The 22,528-nt window shown below is 40.8% G+C and overlaps 2 protein-coding genes across 3 annotated transcripts in view; one reads left to right on the top strand and one right to left on the bottom strand.

Annotated features, from left to right (window-relative positions):
• hsd17b4 (hydroxysteroid (17-beta) dehydrogenase 4) overlaps positions 1-5,373 on the bottom strand; it is a 37,419-nt gene extending 32,046 nt beyond the window's left edge. The window contains exons 1-7 of one of the 2 annotated variants that reach the window (XM_058636798.1): positions 5,210-5,373; positions 3,989-4,042; positions 2,777-2,884; positions 2,212-2,271; positions 2,087-2,108; positions 1,880-1,926; positions 1,471-1,555 (exon numbers count right to left, since the gene is read on the bottom strand). In XM_058636798.1, coding sequence (XP_058492781.1) covers positions 1,471-1,555; positions 1,880-1,926; positions 2,087-2,108; positions 2,212-2,271; positions 2,777-2,884; positions 3,989-4,042; positions 5,210-5,261 — 428 coding nt within the window. In that variant the 5' untranslated portion in view covers positions 5,262-5,373. The remainder of the gene's footprint in view (positions 1-1,470; positions 1,556-1,879; positions 1,927-2,086; positions 2,109-2,211; positions 2,272-2,776; positions 2,885-3,988; positions 4,043-5,209) is intronic. The other variant, XM_058636799.1, reaches the window with a different exon arrangement.
• Positions 5,374-6,975: 1,602 nt separating this feature from the next.
• prr16 (proline rich 16) lies at positions 6,976-22,449 on the top strand. The gene is made up of 3 exons (XM_058635485.1): positions 6,976-7,674; positions 14,062-15,148; positions 19,947-22,449. Exons 1-2 carry the CDS (start codon positions 7,540-7,542, stop codon positions 14,929-14,931), a joined length of 1,005 nt encoding a protein of 334 aa, XP_058491468.1. The 5' UTR covers positions 6,976-7,539; the 3' UTR covers positions 14,932-15,148; positions 19,947-22,449.
• The last annotated feature ends 79 nt before the right edge of the window (positions 22,450-22,528 follow it).

The raw sequence follows: 22,528 nt of genomic DNA on the forward strand, positions 1-22,528 counted from the left end.
TAAAGTATGAAACCCTGCATTTTGCATTAACCCTTACATATATGTATAGACTGATTAATTAATCACTCATTTACTATTGGCTATTTATCCATTCCAAATCCACATGCAGCTCAAAATTCAGTACAGATGCTCAATAACTGGGTCACATATTGTCACATTTGAAGCAACTGTAACAGTTTGTAAGGGTTGACAGCTGCAAGCAGAGGTTCCATATCCATAACTAAATGCATGTATACACAGTAGACAGATCTATTTCAGATACTCTCAGAGTCACACTTGATTTGTGATGTTACACACTTGGTTTGGCACAAATCCTGCAGTAACAATAATAACAGGTGAAATCCTGTGTCACAGTGGCCACACTCTTATACTTTATAATACAATAACACCAGCAGAAGATTGGCCATGGTAGATTACTTCATGTGTCGTCTATGAGTCAGTTACTCTGGGGGCCTCTAAGAGCGTTCCAAAAAAAAAAAAAAAAACTTCCAATTTCTACGCATAATGTTACATTAGGGACCTGATGCGTATATTATCCTCCATGCTACAGAGTTATATTTATTTTTTCCAAAGCTGTCCCAAAATGAACCATAAAATTACCCGTTAAGAAACACAAGATCTTAGACTTGCCTCTGAGCATTGTGAATGGTTATTCATACAAAAAAATGATTATTTAGTTTGTGTGCCTACATAAAAAAAAAAAACTTGCATTATTTTCAACCGTTTCCAACACACTCATACGCCAATCTAGAGCTCATTTATTTTTTTACAAAACATCTCAACAGCTGTTACTTGGACTAAAACGGGGACCAAAACTGGTCTGGTGACCTTTTCAAGCTAATTAAAATTCAACACATGCAAAACCTCAACAATTCTTTTTCACGGCTCAAATTTTTTACTTGTGACATAAGAAAACTCATAGGTGTAAAAATTAAAATTAACCGATTTTTTTCATTTTGTGTTATAAGATGCCTTCAAATTTAATTAGTCTTATAATAATCCTGTCATTTCTCATTCTTTTGTGGAGTCATCAGTTTAATTAGTGGTGACATTTTTCAGAGATAAACCAACAGTGCTGCCTAACATTAACAGATTTCTGGTTCTTTCTTTCCTGATTTCCATATTCAAATTACATTTGCTGTCCTGGTTTTTACTAGTATGCACATTTTTTTTCATTTTATGTGATGAAATCAATAGAGCCAGATAGATTAAAAAGGTATCCAGTGGGGAAAGTCAGAGTCCAAACGTGTGTGTAATACTCATTAACTCATATGCACACTCTGAAGGACCTACTTAAAATGCAGTACATAAAAATGGTTCATACCTTAGCTGATATTTGAATCAAACTTGACCACACAGAACTACACCATACTGTGTTGTATTGATTACAATCCAGCAATGAGTGGTGTGCAGAGAAAAGATACCACACAATATGAAGATGACAAAGCGTTTATCCATGCCAATAGTTACCTTCCATATTTCTGTTTTTTCATGTGGCTCCAGGCCGCTCGAGTCACCTGGAAGGAGCCCCTCAAGTGAATTCTTTGAATCAGATCTGGCAAAAGGAGAGTACGGGGATCAACTCGGTAAACACAGTATCATATGCATCTAGTATTTCTCATTAGAATCCCGTGGATCAGATCCAGCTGACAGTAGGTTTTTAAACTCCCACACAGACAATCTGTGTTTGAAGAGAATGCACTTGGAGTTTAAATAAATCAAAAAAACAGAAAACAAATGCAGTCTTCTACTTACAACACACTGTTTGACTAAAAGGTGAGCCAAATGAAATGCAATAACATGATGATGATGTGAGAGAATCCCACAGACAGCACAGTAAATGACAGTGAATGGAATGTATCAGAAATAATTTAATTACCCCAGTCCAGATCACTGGTCGAGGCAAACGATCGGTCACGAAGTATCCTTGGCAAAGAAAGGCAGGAAAGTGTTTTCAGTCTCTGCGCCAAACGAATGGTTTCTTTTAAATCATGACGTGGCCAATGTGTCCATTAATATGGCAACTGCTATTAAATGGCCATTCTAAACGCAGATTATGTGTGATAACTACTATAAAAGATCTTACCCAGCATTGTTTACAACAACATCTGAAAGAAAACACACATTACAATATCTGGTTAATTATAAAGTAACAATGCAGCTGAGCATCAACTCAGGTGGACATTTTTGCCTGGGAATATTAATACACACCGATTCTTCCAAATGCATCTAGTGCTGCCTGGATCAGTTTTTCTCCATCTTCTACAGAATCTGTTTGGGCACAACAGGAAAATAAAATTGATGAGTGAATAATTATTGACTCATCGCTGAAGTTTGTGACAAAGATGTTTTATATGGGAGAGAAATTCCAGCAGCCTCTTCTGCTTACTTTGATAAGTAATGATGTGTAAAAAAACATTTTTGATACCTATCATTATTAATATGACTGCTGTTATTGATTTATTGAGAATTAATGATTGCAGGATGTCACCATTTGTTATTCACTGGATAGAAATATGTCTGGATAGTATGTCATTTTCTCAGGTAACAATAATAGCCACACATTTATCAGAGTCTTGTTCTTGATCATTAAAAACAGTTTATGTGAGCGACCAAATAAGAAAATAAATCTGTCTAAACAGCTTCATCAGGGAGTTGAAAAATCAATGGTGTTTTAGTGCGTCTTGCATAACCTACTGTAAATACAACACAATACACAATAAAGAAAAAGCAGATAGAGAAAAGGATGCATCAGGGAAGACTAATCCAAACTCACCATAGTTTGCGACGGCCTTGCCTCCCTTTGCTCTTATCTCTTCCACCACCTTATCAGCAGCTGCAGAACTCTTTCCAACCCCTTTAGTGTCAACCCCAAGGTCATTCACTTTATTGCAGCAAGAAAAAAAAAGAGATTAGCAATAATGGTGTGAGTTCTGCAATTCTCTACAAGTGATTAGGTTAGGAAAAGTACAGCTAAGCTGATTCCTCGTCAGAGTTCAAGGGCAAGTTGGGTCCAGGGAAATTAATTACTTTAGAAAAGGCAAATGTTTTTCTCATCATCACCATCTGGTTATTGTATCCTCAAGGTGTACATACAGGAGACTGGACTTGCAAGCAAGACCAGTTCCCTATATCTAAACCATTCAGGATATGTCAACATCTGCAAATATATCATTTGGATAGACAAATCAGCTGTGTGGGGCAGGGAGATGAACAAAAGGAACAATATGATATGTCAGTGTTGATGTTGCCACATATTGACCATGTGGGAAACTCTGGAAATGTTAAGCGAATGTCATAGTCTAGAACTCAGTTATTAACATTTATTTTCTAATTTCTAATTAACCTCACATGGGCCAGTCAGGGCCGCATCATGCCCAGGTCTAGTCTAGGATAATATCTCCAAAAAAACAAAACAATAAAACAATTCCCTTCCAAAACCAATTTTTGACATTTCAGCTGGGGAATATCTGCACATAAAATGAGCACCAATTTGTCTCAGAAGCTCCTGTCACTGGAGGAAGAAACTGTTTATTTCATGACATGGTATTTACTTTAGAACTCATCCACATTAATTATCACTGCTGATATCACATCGTAATAAGACCGGAACATGTTTACATACTAATCCAGTCAAAGGCATCTTTTAACCCAGGAAAGCTCAAAAGCCAAGAACACACACACTGCTCCGTCTGCGGTGTTGGCAACAACAGTAGCCTTGCCTTTGGTTTTAAGGCCAATTCAGCACATTGAATCAGTAACTTTTGGTGAGAAAGATCAATGTGATTGGCAGTTTAGCTCCAGCCAATCAAAAGATGAGAATGTAGACAAAAATGACAAAGTAAGCAAACGATTTGCATGCAAGAAGGCACACACCACGAGCTTGTGTGAACAGTTTTCTATAACTTCTTTATTTACTTAAATTGAACAAAATAAATAGCATTAACCCAAGTAAAGTCACCAAACTACTTAAAACCATTATATTTACCTATAACTGAGGCGCCTCTTTCAGCAAAAGCCAGGGCATATTCTCTGCCAAGTCCTGTAAAGGGAAAGCGATGATGAGTCTACCACATAATATAATAATAATAATAATATATACACGTTTTTGCTGTTTATTACACAGGGCTAATGCAAAAACGTCTGGGTCCTTGTGTTACTGTGAATATGTTCACATTTCTATGATCCTCTATGACAGTTGATTATCAAACAAAACAAAATATTTGTACGTCACTATCTAGGTCAGGGGTCTGCAACCTGCGTCTCTAGTGTGTGTGGCTCCTTGTAGCTTTGATTTTTTTTCCAACACCTCTTTTTAAGAGATAAAGGGGATAAATACAAATGTTTTAATATGTTGTGTGTCACATCCAATATTAAAAAGCCTTGACAAAAGATGTGCGTGGAATATGGGAAGCCATTCCCAAAACTTAAATGAGGTAATGTGTACTTGTACACATTTGGAGTCCTGTCCATCTTTGGACCCACATACTTATACCAGGCAGGTTTTCTCAAGCATGAACTACATACAATCCAAATATTTATTTATTTAAAATGGATTACTTTTAATTTCATTGATTTGCAACAAACAAGACTAAAAGGCTGGGTATAAACAGCAATGGAATGTCATGTGAAATGTTTTCTTTTGGTAGTTCTTAAATATACTATCGTTCTTTTATACATATAGCATAGCTGTATAAAAACCTTTATACATGTTATTACCTTCATTTTATGGGTCAAACAGGTTTTGAAGCTACAATTACTTTTATTTGGGTGAGAGGGGGCAAAATGACCCCTGATCCAGGTTTTTAGAAAACACAGATAGACATTTTAAACATCTGTAGTATGTAATAACTCAATCAAATAACCAATTAACCGTAATGATCATTGACTGATTGATCAAATGATTAAACAATCATAAGTTGAAGCTGTAAAGGCCAGTGCTGTTGTGAATGTGCCCTTTCACATACTTGCAGTGTCAAACAGCGTCAATGCACTTTGCTCTACAAAATGCGACTCCAGATAGCGAGATTAACCGCTGGGCAACTAATGCAAGGAATAAAAGGGGGGAAACATTGTGTCCAAACTGTTATCATTTGTCCTACATGGTTATAAAATATCTGCAACTCGCAGCTTAGCATTAGGAGCTAACGTTGCAAACCCTATTTCGCCTGGAAGCTGACGCTTGGTTGTGTTAGCATGGCGAGTTTACCTCCTCCGGCTCCAGTGACAAGCACGACTCTTCCCTCGAAAGATAAGGACATTATTCCTGTGAGTGAGTTGTCTCTAATATTCCTATGTCGTCCTCTCTAAGCTCCTCAGTTCCACTGCTGTCCTGCTATTGAAACGGCAGGTTGAAGTTCTACAAATTCCACTTCCGCTATTAAGAGGGGCGGTCCCAGTACTAACCAATCAGAAGCCAGGGCTGTGTTTACCATCGTTTCATTCAAGCTAGAATTAAAAAATAATAATTTAGGGGGAGGGATTATTGTTAATTTAAACTAATTGTTCATCTATTTTCAAATATCTAATTTGCAACAGTCTTATGTGCCCTAATGCTCCTTAGCAATGTTATAAATTATAAATTAAAAAAAATACACAGATCCCTCCCCTGTTTCAAAAGGAGGTTGTTTCTGTCTCACGTGTAACTTTGTATTGGAATAACTTTGTTAATGACCTCAACTGGAAGAAAATCTGGATGATCCCTCACAAATACATAATTGTCGATAAGGTAAAGGTAGTGTCCTTCAGTCCTGCCAATCAATATGTGGTCAAATTAAAAAAAGACATTAACGTAAACTGTTCATTTTGTGACAACCATCCAAAACAATCCTGGCAAGACTTCAGCAGATTCATGGTTGTCCATATGTTCGTGTATTGAAATACTTTGCACTCCTGTAGGAAAAATGTGGTGTTCTATTTTTTTTAGAAATCAGAGAAAAAAAGAAATGCTTCTTTATTATAACTATTGATTTATTGGCAAAACATTTTATGCAGACATTGAACACTGCATACAAACCATATACAAATCAAAAGGCTTTGAAGATAGTTGATATCTTTTCTTATTTTCTTATTTTAATATAACCCATGCATTTCTGTTCTTTTTCCTTTTTGTTATATTTATATACTATATATGTTCAGCTGCCTCTGATTGTCTACCTTTTTAAATAAAAAAACTTCTCAAAATCCCAATCACTAATAAATCCACCTGATTAACACTCACTGGCCACTTTATTAGGTACACATTAGGTTTGACATGTAGTACTTTGAAAGATGGTCTTCTGTCCGGTGTAACAAGTGGTTATTTGAGTTACTGTTTTATATTGGTGTTTCCTCTCTATCATTTCGAGTTGCTGTCTACTATGGCTCACTAGATATTTTCTCTTTTTCAACTATGTCTATGAGTTACAGACATGGTTGTACATGAAAATCCCAACAGATCAGCAGTTTCTGAAATATTCAGTCTGGCAGCAACAACCCCTGCCTCATTCAAAGTAAATAAAATCACTTTTCTTTGGTTTTTTGATGCTTGTTGATTGAGTTAAACTTACTGAGAGTTTCCTAATATATAAAAATTTGTATTGGGCTTCACATTATGAATGGCAGCCAGTAGGGCACTTCCTCAAGTTTTACTGCTCTGGAGGACACTTTACCCGTCCCCCACCGCCCCTGTGCAGACCACTGTGAGTTGGCCCCTCATTCGATTCATCCTGATGCCAGGCCTGGAGACCTCTTCAAATGCGCCCCATGTTATGAAATGGGAACAGACTGAAGGAGAGGGAGGGAGGGAGAGAGAGTGTGTGAGAGAGAGAAAGAGAGAGAGAGAGAGAGAGCATCCTCTGCTCCTGGACGTTGGAAGCGCTCACTCTCTGAGGCGGCAGGGAGGATGGAGGCAGCAGCAGCAGCAGGATGAAAGTGACGGGGTATTTTCGGAGGAGACTGCCTCCTGGCTGTGAGTATCTAGCAGCCTCTGGAGGTCCAGCATCTGTAATCCGGAGAGAGGGTGTCACAGTTTTGTCGAGACCTGAGGATTATTATTATTATTATGGACCAGTGCAGTAACGGCTCGAAGAATAGACCTGGACTCTTCGTTCGTGCTCTTATTATCTTTATTTACTACAGCTAACACACACTATGTCACTGTTGGACGTCTTACTATGAAATGTTGAATGCAGCGCTCTTTGGACGCAAAGGATACAATTCGTGGCGCGTCGTTTTGTTGCTGTTGTACACAAACGTGTGAGGCGAACAGCCCTGCGTGTGTGGGTAGTTTCTCAGACAGTTTGATGATGAGACAATATTTGACCATCACCGTTATTTGTCGCGCTATACGCTCCATTGCGCATGCCTGGTGGCGGATACGCAAAGCTGGCCGACGCCACTTTAGCTGTGTCCTGGCAGTGATGATGTAGGAGCAAAGAAAAGTACACGGGAGCGGAGGACTGAGCAGAGACATGCGTCGGCAAAGTGACAGCGCGCCGAGCCAAGGATTCGATCCCCCGAGATCCTTCATGAAATAAAGACTGTGCCATCGAATGAAGGATGTCAGGGACAGCTAATGCAGAGGCTGAAGGAGTAGTCTCCAAAGTGCAAGTGAAAAGGGAGATCAAGACAATCGTGGAGAACCTGGAGACCATCCTGGGAGACCTCAAAGATGTAGCCAAAGAGCTCAAAGAGGTAAAGAGAAAAAAAATGGACAGGGGACACCATAAAGACACCAGGCATATACATTCACCAAAATCAGCACCTGAGTTTAGACTGTGTCTGTAGGCTTGCATGGTTGGTGGACGATCCTTCTAAACATTTCTGTCTGAGAGGACATGATAGGGGCTGATGTCTTCACACACACACACACACACACACACACACATTTGTGGTGCTGTTCTTAGAAATCTGCATTGACTTCCATGGGAACAAACCTCTCACCACAACCTGGGCCTGGGAAATTAGGTTCTGTCCATCCACTGTAAACATGGACACAGTCTTCCAGTTTGAAAAGTAGAACCCAGGAAGTTTGACAGAAGTTGCAGTTAGCCACCAGGGGGCGACTCCACTGGTTGCAAAAAAAAGAACTTGGTTTGAAAGGAATTCTATGGAGGTATTAGACAAATTGGACACTGTAATTGATCGTAGGTGTGAGTGTGAGAGTGGACGATTGTTTGTCTCTATGTGGACCTTTCACCAGTACCCCCCGCGACCCTCGTGTGTAGGATAAAGCGGTAGAGGATGAATGAATGATTTATAACATCAGTAAACATTTTCTGAAAGGAGTTAATAGTCTAATTGCTCATATCAATTTTGTAAATGATGTTCCCATTCAGAGGAAGATAGGCTTGGCTCATGTAAGTGGACACAAGTCAGTATGTTTCCATGCAGAGTCCAGCTACAGTAGTAGCTAAAATACACTGTTACATTTAAACTACTGTCCTTGTCCCAAGCACTAGCAGGGAATCAATTGAGCGTGTCCACCCACACCACACCAGGTGGCAATACGCCCGCTTTCACCATGTTAGTTTTAGGCGGTTTCTGTTTTAGCTGGCCCTCAAGCCAGCATGTCTTTTATGTATATATATGTATTTATGTATATATATACATACATGTATATACATATATATATGTATATATATACATATATATATATACATATATATATATATAATATATAATTCACTTTCCAATCGCATGATCTGAGTGTATTAGCCCAACTTTTAGAAATTGGATTTATTATCACGGACTTGCTAAAATGTCCTCACAACGTCAAAATGTCCTTACAATAATGGGTTTGAACCAAAGATTTGTCCTCACATTCTAATAATGACATGTATATACACACACACACACACACACACACACTCCCTCCAGGAGCCACTAATGCATGTGATCATTATCTCTAATATGAAAGGCATGTGGCACAGGAGGCACTTTGGGTGCGAAATGACAGGACGGTGTCTTCGCTCTGACTCACATGGCTCTGATGAAAGTGAGAAAAAAACATGTAACCACAGTTAATATTTAATGGACAAGTTGGTTCAAAAAGGAAGACAGTTTTGCGTTGCATTTCATCATCTTAATGCTGAGTGTTGTTTGCTGTGAATACATCCTGCCAAATAATGGAGCAGTTGTCTTCTCTTTTCAATTCTCTTCTCTGGTGGTGGTTTCTTCGCTTGGCTTTCTTTGTCATTTGTTATCTTTCGCCACGTCTGTGTTTATCGCAGCCTCTCATCTTCATCCTCTGTTTATCTCTTGTTGTCTGCTTTCTTTCCCCTTCCTCTCCCTGCAGAGTCCTTGTTAGAAAATCAAAACTCTCAGCCGTCCATTCGTCTATCCACATCTCAATGATGCAGGGAATGTGATGCTGAATGGCAGTTTGGGGGGGGGCGGGTTCTCTAAAGGATTCACGGGACATTACGCAAGGATATTTAACAAGTTGTTCCCAGAGTCAAAAATACCTGCACAGCGACACACGTAGAGCTTTCCTCAATAAGTGTTTGCACTAATATCCATCACTGAATCCTTTCCTGCTGCCTCAGCTTTAATAACCTGCTCTCTTACCTGATTTTATGTTTACATTACTCTGCCTCCCACATCTCACCCTATACTACTAGAGTGGAACAATTAATAATTGTAATTTGAAGCAATGGAATCAGCAAAGGCTTTTTACTGTTCATAGTCTAAGGGTTTGATCTGTGAGGTCACTCAGGATGTAAGAATACAGTATACTGAATAGCCAGAGCCTACTTTTTACTTGATTTATAACATCAGTAAACATGTTTCCTGAGGAATTCATGATCTTAAATGCTAGTTTCAGCTCTTCTTCAACAGCACACGATGTCAATTGTGTAAATTATGCTCCCATTTAGAGGAAATTAGACACACATAGGCACATATGAGTGGACACCAGTGTAACTGACAGCTGGTTGTTGTCCAATAAGAGTCTGGTTGCAGGTGACAACATGGGCCATGACTCTCGAGGCTTCAAAGCAGGAGTTCAGCTATTTATGGGTTTAAAATCAAATGCAAAATGCAACTCATACATTTAGGGAACAGTTCATATCTTAAAGTTTATGTATTGATAGTGACATGTGGTAATGCCCCATCACATGTAAAATTTCACAGGGAATAGTTCACTAAACTTCAACTGAAAAAAAAATGATTGCTAATTAAAATTGCCAGAGAAATCGCAATTATATATTTTTCCAAAATTGTCCTCCCTACCATGACAGGTTGTCATTATAATAAAACATTATTGCACACAGCGTCTCATCCCTACACTACATAATGGATGGGTAGTCGACACAGCATCTGTCTCCTTCTGCCTCTCGGCTCCCCTCACTCTCGGCTTTTCTAACTGTAGCTGTATTTGACCTCCTTGTTTGTTTGGTTTTTTTTCCAGTGGCTTACAGTGTCTCACAGCAGGCATCAGAGATAAATGAGGAGAAGAAAGCATGGTAATCTATTCTGATCTATCTGTGATGTGGCCTCTTTCTTTCTTTTTTTCCCTTTTTCTTTTTTGCCGACAGGAAATCATGTGGCGGATCATTGTGACACCAGCAAACACACTAATGACATGTCTAGGGGCTGCCTCTACCAAATCCTGTATTTCTGGTTATAATCCATTTGAAATACAGTTATTTGTTATAAGTCCCAGAGCAGGAGCTGAGTCTGGCACTGATGAGGTTCTCTGTCCAGATGCTTGGCACAACCACTGAAGTTGTGTGGCCTACAGCAGGACCTGCACACTGGGATACTGGTTTTACCTCCTGTATGTGTCCCAGCAACTTATCCATTTGAAGGCTGCATGGAGAATTTAGCTCCATTGCCTTCTCTGCCATAGCTTTCTGTCCTTCTATTCATCCCTCGCTCTTAGTCGGTCCTGCTCTCTGTTTCTCTCCTCTTCACTCACTCTTCATTTCTCTCTCAGCCTCCTCTTAAGCCACTGTTTGGACATGCATTTCAAACCCCTAGATGATAGCAATGGTGTTTCACAGTGGGCTAATGCACTGGGTACTCTGAGATAAGCATTACTAATCCAGAAAATTAACATAAGCATATTGTTACAGCCTTGTTCTTTATGAACACAGCATAGTATGCCGAGTGTGCTGTTTTCCTGACAGGTTATTTAACAACTTTTAACTGACTGATGGATCGTCATTCATCACCCAGCCATGAATTACAGGGTCCAAGATCCATCCATCCATCCATTTTCTACTGCTTTATCCTCCACATGTGGGTGGTGGGGGGTGCTGTGCCAATCTCAGCTGACATAGGGTGAAAGACGGGGTTCACCCTGGACAGTTCGCTAGTCCGTCACAGGGCCACATAGAGACAAACAACCATCCACACTCACACTCACGGTTCATTTAGAGTGTCCAATTTACCTAATTCCCATATTGCATGTTTTTAGACTGTGGAGGAAACTGGAAAACCCGGAGAAAACCCACGCACACATGCACCGGAGAAATACCGGGAAATACCAATATCTTGAACGTCAGGCTTCGTGCTGCTAAGGCAAGAGTGACCCAGGTCCAAGATCACACTCAATCTTTTGACATTGACCGTTGCTGATGCCCCCAATAAGAATCTGAACTCCAGTTTTGAAATTTCCAGAATCAGTGCCATTTTGAAGTTCACTTGATACCAAACTCTTATTGGAGGATACCCGCTGTCATTCAAACTGGTGTCCACTCACATGTCCTGTACTGTGAATGGGACCAAAAGTCACACAATTGACATCATGTTCTACTGAAGAAAACGTGAAGCGATTGAGACCAAAACCTCATCATGCAAATGTTGACTGACATTTACTGTATATATCAACTGAGAAGTAGACTCCCATTCACATGGACTTCCATGGAGCAGACGAGTCGCCCCCTGGTGGCTATTCAGTGTATTTGTTTTAGTGAGGAATTTAGAGGACCACATCCATTTTTTATGGATCATCTATGACAGCGGTTAACAAACCTTTCACAGACCCGTACCACTTCAGACATTTCACCTCCATCTTTTTAAAATGTAGCAGCACACTCAGGTCATACCACTATGACATTGTCAAAATTAGGGCTAATACTTTTAGCTTCTTCAATGTGAATTTTCGGGTTCCTCTGCTTCTCCTTGACATCTGTCATCACCACTTTCTGAACCAAACATTTCATCAACAGAGAAAATAATTGACAAATGAATCAATCGTGAAAACAGAAGAACTAACTAAAGATTCTTCTCTGACGGCAATATTTGTCTTGACTTGCACATATTGTTGAACATTTGTTGTTCATTCACAGCAAAGTTTCACAATATGTGTTTTATGTTAATCTCTTGTGAAATTGTTTCCATGGAGAACATCCGTCCCCTCCAGCTTTCAGTTATTGTCTCAGTGAGGAATACATATTCTATTGGAGTGTAATTTGGATAAGATCACAGTGCAAGTGTTTGCTATATGTGTGTGTGTAAAATGCCACTTAGTAGCCTGTGCCTATGATTTTGCATTTTAGTTATGTAACTGCAAGGGCTGAATGACTTGGATAAAATATAAAATTGCTCTTTTTCAAACATGTATTGTGATTTTAAGATTTTAAAACAAGGTGGTGCCTTACCACATAAAATACCATAAACACAATTTAAACCACTATACACCAATACAAGAATGAGGACTTAAAAAGATATGAATTGTTTCTTAAAATATGTTTTTCTTTTTTTTTTTCTTTTTAAAGGGCAGCTTTCAATATTTGTGTATTGTTTCAAATTGTAGTTTTGATTCGAAAATGATTAATAATTAATTGTCCAGTCCTGGTAATTAGGCCTTTGTCTTTTAGAGTTATGACAATTAAATTAAGTTCAGTGACGTACCTCAGTAGCATGTCTTAGACAATTACATGACTTGCAATTGAAACCTGTGCTGCTGCCTCCTCACAGTGTTTTCCAGCCCTTCAGTGTTTCAGGGCCAGCAAACCAAATTCCTGCTGCAGCATTTGTTTAATATTTGTTTGAGAAAACATCAAATATTTCGCTGTGAAAACACATTTCCTCTAAGGAAGTATCTTCACATCCAGGTATCTCATTTTTATCTATCTATCCATGCTGGGTCATGAAGAAAACTAAAACATATATATGAAACTCTGCTGCACTGAGCAAAGTTTTTTTTTTCCCCATTATTACAACTCTGTAACTCTTGTTTCTCCACTAACAAATATACATTGTATGTCATATTTCCTTTTCTTCACACTGTTGCACACCTGTAAGTGACAGAGCTCTTCCTGTCTGTTTCTCTTTCGCACCCAGGTTCCATGCTTGGAATTAATTCATGCTTCTGTGGTGTGTGAGTTTTTACTGTGCTGTTGCTGAGAAATGTGATACAATTGTGAGAAGAATCGGATCTTCCTCCTCCTCATAGCATGTATTTATTTAATCTCACCTTGGCTGAGTTGTGATTGTTTTTTACCCACAGGGTTGTAGAAGTTCTTATCATCCTGCCTATTTTATCACTGTCACATACCAATTACAAGCAGTTGTGCTAATGTTTGTCTGTTGATATTTCCGATCTGTACACATTTCTGTTATATCCTTGTGTTTGTCCTCTGTGCTCCTTTGTTGTATGCGGACAATGTCTTTTTCAGAACACTACTTTGTATTCTACATGTGAGTCTGTGTTTCTGTTTTGGTTTACAGGACATGGTCGGCATTGTTACTTCTCTGTGCTGATGGCACACGGGACTGTTGTCATGTATCATTTGAGCCAGTGTCTGGCAGGTTCATGGCTGTTCCCATAAATTTTCTTTTCTCTCAAGTGTTGTTGTCATAGTGATATTTTAATCTGTTTTCACCTCATAAATCTAAATGTGTAAATGTAGTATAATATTATGTGCATGTTTTCTAAATTAATTAATTAGGATTTGAGAAGAACATTATTTTTTTACTTGCCCGTAAAGTTCCTGTTTAGCTTCTAATTATTTTCCCAGGAAACAGCGACATTTTTAATTGATTGTTGTGAGTGATACGTCCTCCTCTCATGCCACATTGTTTATTATTCCTGACTTCAGCTGTCGGAATGACATTTCTTCTTGTCACCAGGTTGTCCATGAGATTGACAACCTGACTGGTGACCTGCAACTGGAGGAGGATGGACTGACAGACAGCTCCAAGACGGACACACTCAACTCCAGCTCGAGCGCCACCTCCACCACGACCACCGCGTCCAGCCTGGAGAAGATGAAGCTCTTCCCGGATGACTGCATCTTTAAAACACCTACGTCCATCATCCCGCTCCCTGTCAACCCTTCTGCAGTACTGACTGTCCTCAAGAAATCCCACCCGCCCTTACCACCACCAAGACTTCCCCCGCCAAGAGCCGAGGAGCACAACATTAAGAATCTGCCTCATCCAACATTAGTGTTATCAGGGAACATATCCAAGGCTAACGGGTCTCTGTTGAGGAATGGCGGGGTTTTCCCATTGAAAGTAAACAGGGATTTATTCTCCACGATGCCGTGTTTCATTTCTGGTGACAGTGGGGTCTCCGAGTCTGGGTTGGTTCCCACATTGCCCAGGCCCATGCCCCTACTCCGTCATGAAAAGAACAAATGTCCTAAGGCTCCTGGTCGGGAGCCTCGAGAGAGGGAGCGTGTCCGTTTCAGCGAGAAGGTCCAGTTTCACGGCTACTGCCCAGACTGTGACCTCCAGTATGATGTCGACGACACAGAGCTACACCTGCAGGCCGAACTGAATGACTTGAGGCTCAGCCCAGTACATTGCTGCTCTTCCTCCTCCCCTCCTCCACCACATACTCTTCCTCATGATCTCATGTTGGAAAATGGCAGCCTCTCACTCAGCCATAGTTTCCCCCCGACAGCAAACACTCCTCCGCCTTGTGTGCCTCCTCACCCGCCTTCCCTCAAGCCCCAGAAAACAATCCTACGCAAATCAACCACGACCACAGTTTGACACTGAGTCCCTTCTTCTGTCTCCCTTAAACATTCTTGAATCATTCATAGTGTTTTCTACTTAAAGAGTGCTTTCTACTCCAGTTGAACTTTGGATTATCCAAACAGAAGGAAAGGTCGGTAAATAGGGAAATAAATGGATGGATAAAGCGAGTGGAATAGAGGAAAAGGCGCTGTCACGGGCGCTGAGACGTACACAGAGAGATTGGGAAGAAGAGGTGAGTGTTTGCTTGTGTATTATTGTTTTTGTCACGTAGAGAAAAAGAGTTAAGTTAAAAAAAGACAACAAAACAACATGAATTCATGAATCTATACATGTGAGCGGGGGCCTGTGAGGCAAATGTGTGTCGAGTGTGAATTTTGTAGGCAGCAAACACTGACTGAGAAATGGAAAAAAAATCACCAAAGAGTGCTGACATCACCAAAGTTAAATTGTATTTGTGTCTCATGCAAGGAACACGTCTCAGGAAGTTCTTCCAAAGAGCGCCTCTGATTAATTCATGTCCTTCTGGATGAAACAAGAAAACCCGCTTCCCTCAGATTTTTATCAGAAGCCCTCGAGCTCCTCTCATACACCCAAATATCCCTTAACCGCCCAGAGACACAGTAAAGCAGAGCGCACAAATATGCGCAGTATGTGTCACTACAGACTGGTAGCATCATCTATCACCCTCGCACACGTCGATCAGATGAACAGGCCGTTCATTCTTCCTCTCCCCTCAAGGCCTCATATTCTGCTGATGTTTCAGACTTGTACAGTATAGGTGTGAGAAAAAGGGGGAGGAAATGAAAATAGATTGACATGACTGGGGAAAAAGCAGAGAGGCATAAAATGACAAAACTGCCTTTTAATGGCTTGATGGTAAATCCTAATTAAAACATCATGTATTTCATGTTAATCGGCTTAAATTGAATTTGTGCAGACCCCAATTATCGCCGCCTGTGGTTCCTATTTGAGATTTATGAACAATCAATTCCGCTCCTTAGGGGAGATCAGTCAGGCAGAAGCATACAAGACTTTATTTCCTTAAGGGAATATAAATCAGTGGGAATTATATGATGCCATCTCAGTCTATTGGTAGGTATTACCTTGTGTCAAGAAGCCTATTTAATAACGCATGTGCTCTGTGTGTGTGCACATGTGTGCATGTCGTTGAATTTTAAATTGATCTGACTTTACTCTCAAATGAAGCGTCAAAGAATCTTCTCACTGCAGCGTGCATGCGTGTGTGTGTGTGTGTGTGTGTGTGTGTGTGCACATGCTCGTACTTGTAAAAGCACAGGTCAGTGTGGCAGACAAAGGAGAAAGGAGGCTTTACCCTGGAGTTGAATGTGAATAGTAACACCAGTTCCTCTCAGCAATGCCCTTAATTAGCTGGATGAGACTACAGCAGATGAAGCCGTGCAACAGACAAGCCTGTGCACCAACATTAGCCTTGACAAAACTGCTGCACCACATATCATTACGTGATAAACGGAGTGAGCAAGCTAACTAAGCACGGAAGGGCACGGGGAAGGACAGGAAGGTAAATGAAATGTGTGTGGGGTGTCAGGTTTTGGGCAGGAGGATATTATATAAAACTATACACACACGCACACACACACACACACACGTCTGTTTAGTGTTGTGGGGGTGGAAGTGTGGAGGGTAAAGCTGAGAAAATTGAGGTATAAAATAGCACTCACTGATGCCTAAATCCAGTGCAATGGCTTCTCTGGCCCTTACAATCTGGATTAGGGGGGTCAGTGGATGTCCAGCCATGAGAAAAACAGGAGGAGAGGGGGGGGGGGAAGAAAGTGTGTGACACAGAGAAAGAGGGAGAGATGAGAGGAGGATGTGTGATAGAATGAGGATGATGAAAGAGAGAAACACTAATGAAATCCAGGATGATGCTCTCTTTGGCTTTTACTGTGTGGAAGCATATGTGTCCTCGCGATTATTGCTCTCAATGTATAACATATTCTCTATATTTACCTTGAATAAATGAACCGTAATGAGTCTGGCACATGCAGCGCGCTCTCACACACACACACACACACACACACACACACATACACGCGTGCTAGTGTGCTACCAAATGGAATACTGCCAGTCTCATCAGTCGGTCCAAGTCACAAGAGTTGTTGCTGCTGTAGCACTGCCTCACTGCACAATTTAATGAACCAAGCACTTGATATTGTGTGATTACAGTTTTGGTTTTTTTTCAGTCGCTAACATAGGTGATCAGAACTGAAGTCACACTTTCACTCAACTCTTCACGCGTTCGCTCGGTACAACAGAAGAACACAACTGTGATTTGTTTTTAATTGATTTCACATTAAATGGTTTAATGACTACATTTTTTTCCCCCTCATTCATACTCCCCCACCTGCAAAACACTGTACAAGGATGAATTCTTTCTTTTTTCCTATGTCTCCATGTATGTATACAGTATGTATACAGTCGTTTAGTAATTTACTTGATTGAAACAGCGATAATAATTCTCAGTAAAATAAATATATAAAACAAGTTAAGTACATGACCTGTAACTGTATAGTTCATTCATCGCTGCAGGATGTTCTGTCCCAAAATTAGAACTGTTGATACAACTGATGAACCGTGCAGACTTTGGTTGCACCCTCATCAACCTGCCATCTGTGATCCATGCTTCCAGACAAACCTTTTTTCTTTTTTTTTTGAGAACTGGATTTTAGTGTATGTAAAAAACACCGAAGCAAATGGCTGCATTTCTGACTCACACTGATGCATAACGACAGTAAACAGGCTACAACTCAGAGAGGAAATGTGGATATTTGCTCTTTGACAGCGTCTCTCTCTCTGTCTCTCTCTCTCTTTTCCAACTCTTTTCACAAGGACTGGATATTATTTCTCCTTGTACCAATACAGTATTAAATCAGTGCTGGATGCTTGGTACCATGGAGTCACTGGTGTAGACGGGCACTGAGGTGTGATACAGTCTGACTGCACATATATTAAAGATATCAAGTCATACACCCGATGACTAAGCATTGAAAAAAAATACATTCTAAATTATGATTTGAGGTCATTGTATTACACAAATCAGTTAATTTAGTCATGTTTGTGGATGAGATGGATTGATGGAAGTGGCAAACACAGCAGGGAGTGGGAGGAACTGTCTTGACACTTACTGACTGGGTTACCAGTCCTGCTTAGAAAGAATGGGCCCCTGGTGTTTGATTCAGTGACTTATCTATTATCTGATTGTTCCTTTAACACAGGAAGCACTGCTCCTCTGACGAAGGGTGTAGGTGTTTTTGAAATGGCTATCTGAGCTTCAGTGCTCCTGGCCTGAGGATGAAGTTGTAACAGGCAAAGAGGAGGTGGATCTTCTCCGCCTCCATTGTGAGTCAGGACTGACTCACTGACCCACTCCCTCCAGCTCTCAGCACACAGGTCTAGCTCATAACCCACCTCTCCCCCTCTCTCTCTCTGCCTCCCCTTCTTCTCCTCCACTTGTATCTCTCCCTGGCGTATTCTCTTTTACTTTTTTCCCATTTCTTTCTTCTTTTTCTTCTCTTGGATGATGCTTCTCTCCTCCTCCTCCTCCTCCATTAGCAGCTGCATGCATAACAATACCCCCTCTGTGTACATGTACTGTATCTCGATATACTGTACATGTGGGTGAGCTTTGTAACTATTATTAAATCATATCTGACAGTTAGAACAGAAAACACTGACAGCCTTTCCAGTTGTGTGCGTGTTGTGTATATGTTTAATCAAGTAGTTCAGACGTTTTTCTTTTCTGAGCTGCAGCAGCTTCTGCATCTCAGACTCCCTTCTTTTGGAGTTCACATGGCCTTCTAAGGTTTAAATGCTCCATGAAACAGTTGTGTGCTTTTGATTTCTGCTGACATCACTGGTGTGACACCTCAGTGAATCAAGTAGCCGAGTCAATGTGTGCTGCTCCCATAATTAATTTAAAATCTCATTGAGCTAATAGGTTAGATTACAACTCCAAATGTAAAGCTGTTTTGTCTGATTTAGTTATGTGAGCTTTTAGTGAATTTAATAACTGCACTGTCCTAATCCCATTTTCCTACCTGGCAAGTGCACAGTGAGCAATAAACCTGATAAATGTGTCAGAGTGAGGCACATTTTGCCAGTGAATATTAAATAGCTGTTGTTCCTCTGTCTGATTGTTGCAGGTGATCGTCTGCCAAGAGACACAGTTGTCCGCTTGCTCGTCCCGCATCATTTATTCTCATCCTCATGATCGTTAGAAAAATAAAATGTCATGTGAAAAGCTATGAACAAAATGAAAGCTAAATAGTTTTGTCGTAATGAAGAAAAGGCATGACCTACATTTCCAAGAAGGCGGGGATACGTTATCTGCGGCTCAGACAATGTTATCATGAACGTGAGTGGGTTTGTGTGTTTGTCCTTGTCAAAAAAAACAACGACCGACTGACACGATTACATGTCCGAGGCACGCATGTTTTTTAAATGTGTATGAGAGAGAAAAAAAGCAGAAAAAAGGGACGCATGAGTGCGTGCAGACGTGTGTGTGTGTGAGAAAAGAATGGAAGGGCATGAGATGGCTCTGCGCAGCTCCGAAAGCTTAGGTGGTGAAGCAAACTTAATCGGAGGATTTCACACTCCCATGGAGATTGGTATAAGTTTGAAGCGTCAGCTGCATCTTCCTCTGAGAAGGTAAACAACGGGATCAGATTTGTGAGTTGCCACAATGACCCAGATGGGATCGTCTGCTCACTGAGCCACTCCAGACATGACAAAGAGAAACCCAAAAAGAAGGGCAGCAATTTAAAGAGAGACATGAGGTCTTTCTCCTTTCTCCGAAAGGAAGACTTTTGAATCCATACACAAAAATTGTGACAGCAGATTCTGTCTGAGTGGTTGAGTGTACGCTGTTATCGTATCTTGGTTATATTTTCATTTTGCCCTGTGACAAGTGGCTATTGGTGCTGTGACCACTCAAGAAGCTCTCATCTGTAGATTTTCACACTAATGCGTTTCCTCCCCTTTTCCACCTACAGGGCCCATTAAAGGAGTGGAAGGAATGCATGTTTTATACACTGATCAACCACGGTGGATCAGGGAGGAAGGAGCCGCAGCTGAGGCCAAGCGTCAACCTTCGGTTACAGAAACAGCTCACAGGATCAACAGGGGACAAGATCTACTGGACAAATTCCTACTTTTTGAGCACTCAACATCCTACAGGCTCATGTGCCTGTGATGGCAGACTCACACGTACGTGTCACTTTAATGCTTGACGTTGGGGCGGCCAAGGTTAGCAGAGCAGTGTCTGTCACGGCCAACTACGTATCGCGAGAGTGTGGCGATGTGATGTCTGCCATGTCGGCCTTTGTTGGGCGCAATTTGTCTGACAAAAAAACCCGTCAGCAACGGGGGGAGAACAACCTTGTCCAAGAGCTCCTTTGAGCCGTGAAATGTTTGAGCTAAACGCGTTTAAGTGATTTGATTATCTAATGCCAGTGCTTGTATATTTCCGCAGCGTGTTCAGATTGGGTGATGCTTGCACTGAGACTTGGAAAGTCAAGACTATTCACCTGCAACCTGTAGCACTCACGATGCGCCCCTTGTGACAGATAGGGTTAGGGGAAGGATTAACGGGTTTGTGTGCCGTGAGTGCTACAGGCTGCAGCCTGACCCTTCTCCGGAAAGATACATTAATAATAAGTAAATTAGTCCTTTATCAGTCCCACAGGGGAAATTCCTTCTCTGCATTTAACCCACATTCCTAGAATTAGGAGAAGCGGGCAGCCACTGAGCAGCACCCGGGGAGCAATGGGGGTTGGGTACCTTGCTCAGGGGTACTCCAGCCCTTTTTTTGACCTGGTGGGGACTCGAACCGATAACAAACCAAGTTCCCTTTCCACTTGGCCATGGGCTGCCCAAAAGATGAACATTTCTCTTCTGCCACACGCAATGCAAGCTAAGTGAAGCAATGGACCCGCAAAGCAGTTCAGCAGCACCTGATGCTGCTCCATTCAATGTGAATGACAAGCATTTCAGGTGACACCTCCACTGCGTACGTGTGAGTCATCCTTTAAAGTGAAGAAACAGAGGGGGCATTCACTCTATGTAGATGTATACGGACAGGTATACAGGTATTTTTTATCACGTAACACGTGAATTAGAGATTAGGATGCTGCCGAAGCCCCCCCCCCCCCCCCCGTCATCAAAAGTAAGGATTTGAGTTCCGATGAAGAGATACAAGATGGGGGTGAAATGATGTCAGCCAGTATGTGATTGATGTCTTCACAGACTTTTTCCTCTGCGCGTACTCGGATGGTAATCAATAGCTCCAGTCAAGCGATGGAATTTGCCTATTAAAACTAGTAATTATTTGTGTCTGTAGAGCTTGACGGGTCCGTCTGTGAATACAACACTGCTCTGCAGGACTGCAGATGAGGAGAAAATAATCATTTGTCAGTATGTGCCATACGCTCGATCACTGTGGATATGGGGAAGACTTATGGTGTAAAATGAATGATTACGTGGTCACCGATCTGTGTCCGGACATTATGTTCATTACATCCAAAATCTTAAGTGCTATGTTGGTGCCGTCCACGCTATGTTTTTAACATACTAACATGCAGAAATACAGTGCGGTGTGGCAAAGGTACAGCTTTAAAGGTTCCTTAAATAAGTAATAATTTGCATCAAATTTTCTTTGTATACAAATATACATGGACATGTTTGATATCTATATATTTCAGGCACTTTTCTACAGAGACTTTAACGTTTAAAGAGATGATATTTTTGATATTGTGTTGACTTTGACTGAGAGGAACTTTGACAGAAAGCTTACGAATTCCTCAAGGGCACAGCGAGATGAGTAATTTATGCAGTATATGACAATGGGATAGTGCTCGTATGGATGACAAACACATGTTTCAGTATGATTACTTCAAGAAACTTAGCGGAATGGCTGCATTTGGAGACAGCAAATGTACGCTGGGGAAGAAAAATGACATAAACCAAATACCTAGTTGTGCTTTTTCAGACAGGAGGCATGAAACATGAATGAATGCATGACTGACTCTTCACTTTGTACTGCCATCACTGTGTTTTTCTATGCATTCCTGTGAAGAGGCTGTCTGTTGGTGGCTCCATCATGCAGGGGGGCTTTGCTCTCCATAGCAAAGAGTTAAGCTCCCCCAGTCTCCTTATATGATGTTCATCAGGTTACTTCTGTCGTGAAACCTGATTCTTATGTATTTTCCATGCTGCTTAGGCCAATGAAGAATTTACAATCAAATAATTAACACCACACTTGTTCCACGTCTTTGTTCTCACTGGACACAGAGACTGAAATCATGACCAAATTTCTTATCAATTTGAGTGTCTGTTATTAAAAACAATTAGAAAATAAGAAATGATTGAGATGTCCCAGAAAGCTGATATTTTGTTGTATGTCCACAAACTGTTGGGAAAAATAAACACGAGAAGTTAACAGTTTGCACTTAACGTCAAAGTGTCTGTGTATGTTTTATGGACAAGTACAGAGCGCGTCACGTGTTTCCTATCATAAACTGAGCTCTTGCAAATGAATCTTTCACGAAGTCAAACCTTGGGAGTGAATTAGCAGAAA

The sequence above is a fragment of the Solea solea genome, chromosome 8, assembly GCF_958295425.1.
Source record: "Solea solea chromosome 8, fSolSol10.1, whole genome shotgun sequence".
NCBI classification, from domain to species: Eukaryota; Metazoa; Chordata; class Actinopteri; order Pleuronectiformes; family Soleidae; genus Solea; species Solea solea.

Excerpts from the sequence above, each read along its gene's own strand:
- prr16 (XM_058635485.1), top strand. The coding sequence starts at position 7,540 with ATGTCAGGGACAGCTAATGCAGAGGCTGAAGGAGTAGTCTCCAAAGTG. Across the intron at positions 7,675-14,061 it reads TAGCCAAAGAGCTCAAAGAG|GTTGTCCATGAGATTGACAA; the intron begins GTAAAGAGAAAA and ends TCTTGTCACCAG.